Source organism: Neovison vison, chromosome 8, assembly GCF_020171115.1.
Source record: "Neovison vison isolate M4711 chromosome 8, ASM_NN_V1, whole genome shotgun sequence".
NCBI classification, from domain to species: Eukaryota; Metazoa; Chordata; class Mammalia; order Carnivora; family Mustelidae; genus Neogale; species Neogale vison.
The window spans coordinates 95,311,499-95,323,341 of record NC_058098.1 but is presented as its reverse complement, the minus strand read 5'-3'; the positions used below and the strand labels follow the sequence as shown (position 1 = coordinate 95,323,341).

The 11,843-nt window shown below is 39.5% G+C and overlaps 1 protein-coding gene across 1 annotated transcript; it reads right to left on the bottom strand.

Annotated features, from left to right (window-relative positions):
• Positions 1 to 1,388: 1,388 nt before the first annotated feature.
• On the bottom strand, positions 1,389 to 11,538 carry POLE4 (DNA polymerase epsilon 4, accessory subunit). Its single transcript, XM_044261494.1, has 4 exons — positions 11,309 to 11,538; positions 10,709 to 10,793; positions 9,994 to 10,035; positions 1,389 to 1,711 (listed from the first exon to the last, which is right to left on the bottom strand). The coding sequence occupies exons 1-4, from the start codon at positions 11,513 to 11,515 to the stop codon at positions 1,698 to 1,700; spliced, it is 348 nt and encodes a 115-aa protein (XP_044117429.1). The 5' UTR covers positions 11,516 to 11,538; the 3' UTR covers positions 1,389 to 1,697.
• Positions 11,539 to 11,843: the final 305 nt, after the last annotated feature.

The window sequence follows — 11,843 nt, the reverse complement described above, 5'->3', positions numbered from 1 at the left end:
CACCTGAAGGCTTTATGCCAGCATTCCAAACCACTTTTTACCAGACATGGCTATTTTATAAATGATGAATCAGTCCAACCATGAGAGGCCCATGAACCAGGCACCAAGCATTATGAGGACTGTACAGACAGGGAGTGTTGATACACTAGAGATCACACTGAGTAGATTCAACCACCAGCTTTGCTGACAGTTATCACTGAGGTGCTCCTTTGGTTTTGAATCTTTCTCCACACCATTGTGCCCAGTCCTTTCCTTGATGACCTTCACCAGATGACCTACAAAATCTGATACTCCCCTCTTACTTCTTAAAGAGTGGTGGTTATTTGCCTTGATTCCTTTCTAATCCAGACTTTCTACGTTCATACTTTACTGCCCTCTGCCCTCCTGTAGATCTGTGGACAAGTGGTAGGAAGGAAATTACTTGGGGAAATTTATTTGAAAAAACTAAGAGATTCTTGGGGCTCCACCCTCTGAGATTCTAATTTATTAGGCCTGGAGTAGCAAGGTCCAGAAATGGGCATTTCAAACAATGGCCACAGGTGAATCTGGAAAATGGTCAAGTGTTTCAGTCGGTTTCCTGGTGCTCTCCTTAACCACTACTTTCCAAGTACTTTGCCTCCCTCTTGCTAGATCACCCAGACCTTCCCTTAAAAACCAAAATTTAGCCAGGATCTAAGTGGGGGAGGCTGGGAGTTATTGTTTAATGGCTACAGTTGCAGTTTCAGAAGATGAAAAATGTTCTGGAGATGGATGACAGTGATGATTGCAATGATTGCAACATGATGATGCAACATGATGATTGCAACAATGTGAATGTACTTGATGCCATAGAACTGTACACTTAAAAATAATTAAAAAAGCAAATGTTAGGTTATATATGTTTTACCATAATTTAAAAGATAAAAGTAAAGGAATGGGTACTTCTACATGCTATAACATAATAAACAAACCCTGAAAACAGTACCTAAGTGAAAGACACCAGATACATAATGCGACAGATCTTATGATTCCATTAATATGGAGATATTTTCAAATTAACTGTGGTAGTAGTTGCACATATCTGTGAATACACTAAAATACACTAAAAACTATTGAAATGTACACTTTAAATGGGTGAACTGTATAGTATGTGCATTATATCTCAATAAAGCTATTAAAATTTAACTGATTTTAATCTAGGATCACATTTATTTAAACTTCTGAAAACCTTAAGTGACATCCCATAAATTCTGAAATCACATTCTGGTGACACATTGGGAAAAAGCATATAAATCAAAGGACTGGGGTTTAGAACAGCTGGCAAGAAAGATCAGATGGTCTGTGACTGGGCATGGTGGCCTTCCAGTCATCATGGCAAGGACAAAGGCAAGGTTATAAAACACACTAGGTTGAAACTGATCAGAGACGTTTATTATGGTCCTTAGCATTCATTAGGCAACCTACAAAAATCATTTTCTTTTCCTCTGCCTCAAAAGAGGCTGCATCCACGCCTGAAATGGAAGACATAGTAGTGGAAGACCTTGTAAAGAAAAGCTAACAGGTGAGACCTCTGTTTATCCCAGTTTAGATGATGGTAGAACAGGAAAAGCATGTAAGTACAATATTCCAAATAGTCTGTTCTTCAAGGCAGAGGCCTGCAGGAGAGGGGCTGGCCAGAGGATGCAGGTGAAAGCTCACAAAACTGCCGAGCTCAGCCATCAATCCAAAGTTCCTAAAAAAAAAAAACAAAAACAAAAACAAAAAAAACAAAGAGCAACAAATAAAGCAAGGTGCCTCAAGAACTGAATAAGTTTAACAAACCGGGCCAAAGTTCAAGGGGAAACTGCATTGGTACTGGCAGTTCTCTAAGACCAAAATACTCATTTTGAGGAAGAGCCATCCAAAAGATCTCAGAGGATAAACATGTCACTATGGAAATTGGGCAGCTGGGAATTAAGCATACTGGTCCAGAGAGTTAGAATTAGAGGTAGGGAAAGGGTAAAGAAGTTGCCATGTTAGTTAATGAGCACTTGAGAATTCCATACAAAGCATGATACAAAATAAAAATGAGATTAAATTTTCTAAGCAAAAAGTTTATAATCTTCTGAGAAAGTTCCAAATCAAGATGGGAGACTGAACCCACAAGTTTGTATGTCCTCCCATCCAAGATTCCATTCAAAAGAAAATAAGGTTTTAAAAAGTATAAATAATAATGGGGCCTATCAGCAATTAAGAGATTTCATCAAAAAGCTGAATAACAGAAATCTGATTGAAGTATGTTTATAAATAGAGCAGGGAAAAAAACATAAGCCTAGAATGAATAGAAGGAGCAGCAGAGGTGGGAGCCCATCTGCCCAAGAGACTCATGGACAGTCTCCAGGCAGACACAGACCCCAGGAACGACAGAAAGCAGCACAGGCTAGAAAGGATTAATGACTTGAGGGTCAACATGAGAAATAGTTGGCCCCACTTTCCTACATCCCTTCCAGCCTGTAGCATTACCAGAAGGACAAACATTTAAAGCTAAATGGGAAAAAATCAGATGTCTCTCTTCCAATAAACTAAATAAATTATCTGCAGAACTGGAGAAGCCTCTGAAATGCTACTGTCCCATAGTAAGGCATTCAGGGCCCCAGCATAACATCTGGTCCCACCTCTGCCCACCCTCAAGTCCCAGTGCCAAGCAAAAAAAAAAACCACCTTCCCATGTATATACAGCTTCCAAACAGCCTTCTTTCTCCCTCAATCCTAAACAGAATGAAAATTACTGGGCAAACTGTAAAATGAAAGGAAAAACTAAAATTCATTTAAAAAAAAAACCTAGAATAAAACAGATAATGCAGAGAAAAGAACATATAAGAAAACAAAGCAAAAATACCTCTAAGTTAAAAAAAATAAACAGTTTCTTCTTGTGATAAAGGCCAAGTTCCCACTAAAATCAAATGATAAAGCTGACTGAAATAAGAAAATCCTTCGAGCACTGAAAACATCAATAAAAGTGAAATCCAAGATCTAGAGAAAGTAAGAACACAAAGTAAACCCAGCCTCCAAATCTGCTTTTACCCTGAGGTCATTTGCCAGTCCAAAAGACAGCTGAGAAATGTTAGCTGAGTCAAATCTAAGACTCTGCCCAAGTGGGAAGGTCAGATTTTTTAAAAAGTGCAGTCCCAAAAGGTTATACCCCCAGAGTAAAGCTAGATTAGAATTAAATCAGCCCCCTCACAGACTTACAGTCAGGGTTCACATGTATTTATTAACACAGTGAACCAAGAATCCTCAAGTCTTGGATTAGGATTAAAGAGATCCTGAATTTGGATTAAGGAGATCCTAAATTTACACACTCCCCTAGGTGCCTTGCAGCAGCAACTGAAAATCTTTGGAGAAACATTTCATCATACAGGCCTCAAACTAGCCAACAAATAATTTTTTCAAGTACAATGACCAACACACCAAGATAACTAAGTATAAAGAGGAAAAAGGACCATGAAGCAATATCAAAAGGAACTAGTCAGGAAAAAAAAAATAAGCAGCCTCAAGAGACTGTGGATATTAGACTGGACAGAGACTATAAAACAATTGCATTTACTTTGCTTAAAGAAAAAAAAAAGACAAGCTTCAAAACATCTGGAGCAAATACAATAACAAGGGACAAAATACATTTGAAAAAAAAGCAAATGGAATTCACAGAACTGAAGATACAAAAACAAAAGCAAACTAAGAAATTAATAAAATTTAAAGGAGATAAGACCATGAGAGAAAGAATTAAGCTAGATCAGAAAAAAAAACTACACAGAATGCAGCATGGAGAGGCAAAATTATGACTGTGCTTTAGTATATATTCAATGGGAATCCTAATGAGAAAGAAGAAAGAACAAAGCAGAGCCATTATCTGAAAAGATACTCGCTGACACTTCTCCAAAACAGAAAAAGATATTAATCTATAGATTTAAGAAGCCTAAGCAGACCAGAAAGGGAAATATGCACATAGATACACCAAGAGAAACTACAGAGAAATCAAAGACAAATACAAAATCTTAAAAGTAACCAAAAAAATGGGGCGTCTGGGTGGCTCAGTTGGTTAAGCATCTGCCTTTGGCTCAGGTCATGATCCTGGAGACCCAGGATTGAGTAAGTCTGCTTCTCCCTCTGACTTTCTCCCCTCTCCTCTCATGCTCTCTTTCTCTCTCACACACACTCTCTCTCTCAAATAAATAAATAAAATCTTTAAAAGTTACAAAAAAGGACAAATTAGCTTCAAAAGATTAACAGTGATTTCTCAACAGAAACAATGGAAGCCAAAAAATAGAATGAGAGCTTCAACATGATAAATAACTTTGCACCTAAAATTCTATATTCAGCAAGACACCTTTTTTAAAGACTTTATTTAATTAATTTATTTATTTGACAGAGAGATCACAAGTAGGCAGAGAGGCAGGCAAAGGGAGAGGGGGAAGCAGGCTCCCCACCTGACCAACTGAGCCACTCAGGCACCCCAGCAAGATGCCTTTAACAATGAAAAAAAAAAAAAAAGGCTTTTTTATACCAATCCCCCACAAAAACACAGTCAGCTACCAGCAGACCCATACTAAAGGAGTTCTAAAGGATTTACTTCAGAAAGAAAGAAAATGATCACAAAGGGAGAAGCAGAAATATAAAAAGGGCAAAGATAGTAAAAATATGTGGATAAATTCATATATCCTTGCCTGTATAATACAGCAGTAACAGTGCCTTATGTGGATTGACAAAAACAAAACAAAAATGCATGACAATAATAGCAAGTATGGGGAAGAAGGCCTTGTATAGAGTTAATAGTTCTAAGATCCTATTTTCTTGAGGACAAGTATAAAGGTACTACCTTTGGGCTCTGATAAAATAAGAATGCATACAGTAACTGATAAAGTAACAATTAAAATCAAGTATATAATTTCCTGAGGGAGGAAAAAAATGAAATAATAAACTACACTTAAAAAGGGCAAAAATTTAGAAGAAAAAGTGAAACATATACGAGGACAAATAGGAACACAAAACAATATGGTAGATTTAAACCCATAATATTAAAATATATATATATTGCTAATTACATTAAACATAAATGAACAAAGTGCTCCTGTTAAAGAAAAAAAGACTGTAAGCCCAAATTCTAAAAAATAACCCCATTATCTTTTGTTTACAAACATGGACAAGTAAAAATAGAAAGATTTAAAAAAAATACATACTATGCAAATACTAACAAAGAAAGCTGGTAAGTTTTAAAAGTATTAGACAAGGTGCCTCAGTGGAGTAGGTAGCGTGTCAGTCTCATAAAAGCATTAGAAAAAGTAATCTTTAAGGCAAAAAGCACCATCAGAAGTAACAATGGTTAACTTATAAAAAGTCTCAAACACTTAACTACTAATAGCCTACTGTTGACCAGAAGTCTTACCAATAACATAGCCAATTACACATCTTATACATTATATGTATTACATACTGTACTATTACAATAAAGTAACCTAGAAAAAAGAAAATATGGGGAAAAATACATTTACAGTGCTATACTGTAAAAAAATCCCCACATATCCACATAGTTCAAACCTGTGCTGTTTGGGACACCTGGTTGGCTCAGTCAATAGGGTATATGACTTTCTTCCTTTCTTCCTTCCTTCCTTTTTTTAAAGGATTTTATTTAGAGAAAGAGTGGGCAAGTGAGTCGGGGGGAGGGGGAGTGGGATCTCAAGCCCCATGCAGGGTTCAGATCTTACAGCCCTGAGATCATGACCTGAATTGAAATCAAGAGTTGGGTACTTAACAGACTGAGACCCAGGCGCCCCAAACATGCGACTTAGCCCAACACTGGGCAAGGAGCCTACTTGAAAGAAACAAAACAAAACAAAACAAAAAAAACCCAGTCCACTTGGGGCGCCTGGCTGGCTCAATCAAAAGAGCATGCACTTCTGAACTTGAGCTCATGAGTCTGAGTCCCATAGTGGGTATAGAGATTACTATAAAAAATAATAATAAAATTTAAAAAACAAAAAACCTATGCTGTTCAAGGGTCAGCTATACTATGAAGAACTTTATGCCAACCAATTTGAAAATTTAGATAAATGTAAAATTCCTAGAAAAACCATAACTCAAGGGGGGGGAAACAGGACAGGACTGCCTCAAAAAATAAAATAAAATCAGAAAGGTCCCAGTATCATCCAAAAAAATTTAATCAATCATAAATCTTCCCACAAGGAAAATTCTACCCCAGATGACTTCACTGGTGAATTCTACCATTCAAATAAGAAATAATGGGGTGCCTGAGTAGCTCAGCCAGTTAAGCATCTGCCTTCAGCTTAGGTCATGATCCCTGAGTCTTGGGAGCGAGCTGGCATCAGGCTCAGCAGGGAGTCTGATACACAGAAAAGTCAACTGCAGTTTTACAGAAGACAAGAAAACTAAAAAAATTTTAGCATATAGGAGAATGACTTCATGATCTTGGGGCAGGGAAAAAAGTCTTAAAACAGGAAACAAATAGCATTACCCATAAAGAAAAAATTAATACATTTGATTATGTTTAACTGAGAACTGGTTTATCAACAGATACCCTAAAGGGTGAAAAGACAAGTCATAAACCCAGAAAAGATATTTGCTTCCCATATGATGAAAAAGATTCACATTCAGAAAAAATAAAAAACAAAAAGCATACACACACACACACACACACACAATCACAGATACAGTTATAAATCAGTAAGGAAAAAGACAAAATATCCAAGATAAAAATAAGACACCACCCCACCTCAGAAAATGGACATGCATATGAAAAGATGTCACCAGTAATCAGGGAAATGCAAAATAAAAGTACTATGCAATTATCATTAACATCCCTACCAGACTGGAAAAAAATACCAAGTGTTGGTGAGAATGAGGAGTAATGCGAATTATCATATACTCTAGGTAGAAATGTGAATCAGGTATGCAGGAAGTTCAGCAATATCTACAAAAGAGGAAGATATACATATACTATGTCCCAGCAATTTTATCCACACACACATGCACACACCCCTAAAGAAATATGTGTAAGAATCTTCATAGTCATGAGGGAGCAGAAGGCAAACTGAGGACAAAGCATCAATAGTGCATTGTTAGTAATAGAAAAAAAAAGTTATCCAAATATCCACATTAAAGTGGTTCAACTGTAATACTGTCACACAATAGTATGTCACACAGCACAGAAAACAAGAGATATAGATGCAACCACAAAGATGATCTCATAAATGCATTAACCTAAAGAAAACAGCCCCAGGACAGAAGATGATCAATGAATACATACAGTGGTCTGGTTACATTTTTAGGAAGTTCAAAAAAATATTAAACCAAATCAACTGTTTAAGGATGCAGGCATATGTGGTAAAACTATAAAGAAAATCAAGTAATTACCAAAAAGTCAGGATACTGTTATGTCAGGAAAGGGGATGGGAAGATCTACCAAGAAAAAAGAATATATATGGAGTTTCTGGGGGCTGACACTATTCTATCTCTTGACCTAGCTAGCGGTTGCAATGGTGTTCGTTTTGTTATTTATTGACTTTACATTTGTCATCTGTGTTCATAAGGAAAGGCTTAGAAAAAAATATACACACATAAACTCATCTGCATAAAATATCTGGAAAATTACACAAAAGACTAATAACAGTTGCCTGCAGGGAAGGTACCTCTATGAGAGATGAAAGGATAGAAGAGGTAAAGGAAGTTCTCCATGTTTGGAGAACTGTTCACAGTACTGTTTTTCAACTACTACACTCAACTGATATGTAAAGCATGGGAGATTTAGCTAGGATAACACGATACATTATCAGTCTTCATGATGTCAAAGTATAGTATAGATGACACCAAGTAAAAGCTACAAGTTGGTTAAAAAATGTGAAAGGAAAGGATGGGTCCACTAATAGTCATACCTTCCAAAGTGGGGAGTTAACAACAACAACAAAAAAAGATATTTTAGTATGTTCTGTAAACTGTAAAAGTAATAAAGGAACTAAAAATAATGATATAACTTCCAAAAATCAGAAAGGAAGGGTTTATGGAGCAGTATAGGTTACCTAAATCTTCATTTATCACAGCAAGAAGTTAATATATAACATCTGGAGTTGAAAAATCAAGGATGAATCGTTTTATTTAGAAATGTAAGTTACCACCTAAAAGCTAAAAACAAAAACAACAAGAGTGTGGAGCAGCACCTCTTTCATTATAAGCCATTAGATAACTGATTTTCAAGCATGGATATATACTACCTTGATAAAAAAAGAAAAAAATAATTTTCTACTTAGAGCATATACATCTAAGGACATGAGAACATTTACTTTACCAGGTACAAAATATAATACTGACTGAATCTGCAATGGCTAAAATGGCCAAAATTCAGATCTACTAATGTAGGCAGAGCAGATGAATGTAATTACTGAGATTATTGGATCAAAAGATGAGTGAACACATCCACCACTCAATAAGTAACCATTTATTAAAAATCCAAGCTAAGTACTATGCCATGATAGAGACCAGAGTAGAAAACTACCTGAGATCTCTCCACTTCTATTCCTGGCACCTTCCAATTCATTATCCAGAGGTCTGCAGTGTTAAGTCTTTAAAATGCAAATCTGACTGTATATCCTTTGAAAAGTTGGTAATTAAAAATGAAGAGGTACAGTAGGCTCTGAACAAGTTTGGAGAACTGATGGGAAGTCAGTCACAAGAAGCTGCCTTCCTCAGGGAGGCAATTAACAAGTTCTTTTTAAGAAAAATGAGTAAGTAGGGACGCCCGGGTGGCTCAGTTGGTTAAGCAGCTGCCTTCGGCTCAGGTCAGGATCCCAGCGTCCTGGGATGGAGTCCCACATTGGGCTCCTTGCTCAGCAGGGAGCCTGCTTCTCCCTCTGCCTCTGCCTGTGCTCATTCTCTCTGACAAATAAATAAAATCTTAAAAAAGAAAGAAAAATGAGTAAGCAGAAAAGGGTTTACAGATTGAGGGCGCCTGGGTGGCTCAGTGGGTTAAGCCTCTACCTTTGGCTCAGGTCATGATCTCAGGGTTCTGGGATCGAGTCCCGCTTCCTTCTCTCTCTCTCTCTCTGCCTACTTGTGATCTCTCTGTCAAATAAATAAATAAAATCTGTCTAAAAAAAAATGTACAAATTGAAAGAATACTCAATAATCTAGACTTAAAACTAGCCATGGGAATGTATCTTCAAACACATTTAAAAGAAATGTAACAAAAGAGTGCAAGTCCCAGGCTGATATACAGAACAAACGAGGAAAAATAGTGAAATAAATATATCCAGAAAGGATTCCTGAAGGTAATGAGGCTTTAAGGAGATAATGAGAATGCCCTGGTATTGTAAAGGTGAGAACGAACTGAAAGTGCATGACTCTCTCATATTCAATCAGAATATGTGTAGGGAAAAATAAGCTGATCAGATTTAGGAATTATCAGAGAAACAGATATCCATCTGAGAAAAGATAGCTAAAATAAAGTATCTCAAATATTTTTTACTTCAATGACAAGACTTAGTACATGAGTTAACCCAAAGTTCTTAAGAACAGACAGAAGGCAATTACAATCTCCAGTGGCAAAATAATGACTTTATACAGATTGCTGAAGAAGAAAAAAGAGCAAGAAATTGCCAAAATGTTGGCAATTGTTTCTGATCTCTAGCATTATGGTGAAGGGAAGATTATATATATATATAGCATTATATGAGGAGAATGGTGATCAAAATTGGAATCTTCTTAATCCACCTAACTCCACCAGGATCTTTATATACCCTCTCATTTTATATAATTAGCAATTTTCAGGGAAAAGTTCTAGTTACCACTGAGAATCAAAATTGCTAAGTCTCACTAGATTGAACATTAGTTTTTCCCAACTTAATAGAAAATAGACAGAAAGAATTATCCCTAAGAAGAACCAGATAGCAGTTTTATAAGGTTTTGAACTCAGATCACGGGGCATGGAAGAGAGAGGAAGAAATGGTTACCGACTAACAAAGAACTCACCTTCCAGAAAAGCAAATTCATCCACAGCTTCTATTGCATTATCTGAAACACACAGTAAAAGGACACTTGACTAATTCTGGTCATTTGGACATCAACCCCTTTAAAAAGCCACAACCCACATAAAAAAGGGGCAGACGCTTTATGCAAATAAGGGCATTAATAAACTTTGTCCCTTGCTGTCATGAGGTCCATTTCTACTCCACCACCAAATCTTACATATCAGCTGTCTCTCTATAAAAGTAAGAAAACTCTAGGTAAACCCTGTTGCGTGGGGGGGAACCCTTTTGCTCTGAAAGCCATCAAAGAAGAATCTAGCAAAATAGAAGGGAAAGCAGGATTAAGGTATACAAAAGTTTACACAGGCAAAGGGGTTACCAACTAAAGAGGCAGAAATCAAACTCCCAGCTTCTAGGGGAAAAAGTAGTGCCCAGCCTGGTACAACATGGCAAAAGGTACAAAGCGGTCTAGTTAGCTTTAGCAACACTTAGACTCCCTTCATTACCTACCCCACCACCTCTCCTGCCACTCAAAAGCATAGGAACTCTAAAAGCTAGGTCTTTCTCTCACTGTGGCAGTCCAACAGAAGACATCATAGGGAGAAACCCTGTGGCTCCTCTGACCTTACAGTGATGGCTTCTCCAGCAGTGAGAGGGAAACCTGCCCCCGCCCTCCCCTTCTTTGCCCCCAGATACTGAATACTGCAGTGACACTCTACCCAAATCTCTCCTCTGGAGGGTTTTCCTTTTTCCTTGTTGAGCACAGCAGTAGGCATCTTTTGCAATGGTCTCCACAAACAGTTCCTATGAGGGGAACAAGGAGAATTGAATCAATGGGTTCTAGCACAATTCTGGTGAGCACTTCTATTTGAGTGGTGGGAAGGGAGTAAGGGCTGCTCTGGAGAGGTTTTCAGTCCGGGACTTCATGAGTGTCTATTATTCCCTTTCCCCCTACCCTGGTAGCGCAAGACACGTCCCTCCCTCACCTGTAGATCCCCACTCCTTCACTTGACACTCTTACAAGTTAAGTTAGACACTCGAAATGCAACTTGAAGTCGTTGTCCAAACCCCTTATGACGAGGCAGGTCTGTTACGTCTTTCTCCTAGTCTTCCCTCCGACACTTCGTCTCGGAATCTGAGCCGGCACCTTACTCACCTCCTTACCCCCAGTCCAGACCCTCTCCTCCCTCCTCGCTTCCCCGCCTCCCCAAGTCGCCCCAGTTGCCGCTACGCCCCGCCCCCCGAAAGCTACCCGAGGCCCCGCCCCTGGCCTCCACTCCGCCCTGCAACCCCGTGTGGCCCCAACGCTCCCGCCGCACCGCGGCTCGTGCCAGAATGAAGATGGCTTCCTGTCCCGCGAGGGTTACGTCGGGGTCGGCCTTCACCAAAGCCTTCACTCGCGCTAAAGGCAGCCTCGAGAGACGAGCCCCGGGCGCGCTCGTCGGGGCTTGGGGCTGCGGAGCAGCCGCCTCCCCGCTGGGCCCCTCCTCCTCCCGGGGCGTCCCGCTCCCAGCCGCCGCCGCCATCCGGGCCCCGAGCGTGCTGCGCGCGGCCGCCGACTGTGCGCGCGCAAACGACGCCAGCCCCTTTCCCGCGCGCGCTGGGGGCCACGCCCCCAATGGGCGCGTGGCTCCGCCCTTTACGTGGCTGGACGCTCCCGGGACTCCCGGAGGGCGGAGACCGGCTCAAGGCGTGGTGGCTCTGAGTGTACTGTGCCGTTAGGTTCGCGTGTACACTTCTTCCTGGTCCCGGTGAGCGCGGTCAGGCCTAGTTGACCCCGGGCACCGTCCTTTAGTGATTGAATGTGGTTGAGCCGAGCTAGTGCCTGGAGGAGCTCGTCGGTCTGGAGAAACC

What these genes read in the sequence shown, in the direction of transcription:
- POLE4 (XM_044261494.1), bottom strand. Translation starts at nt 11,515, where the DNA reads ATGGCGGCGGCGGCTGGGAGCGGGACGCCCCGGGAGGAGGAGGGGCCC. An exon ending in TCATTCTGGCACGAGCCGCG is followed by an intron (nt 10,794 to 11,308) that starts GTGCGGCGGGAG and finishes TTCCCCTCATAG; the next exon opens with GAACTGTTTGTGGAGACCAT. An exon ending in CCTCCAGAGGAGAGATTTGG is followed by an intron (nt 10,036 to 10,708) that starts GTAGAGTGTCAC and finishes TGTGTGTTTCAG; the next exon opens with ATAATGCAATAGAAGCTGTG.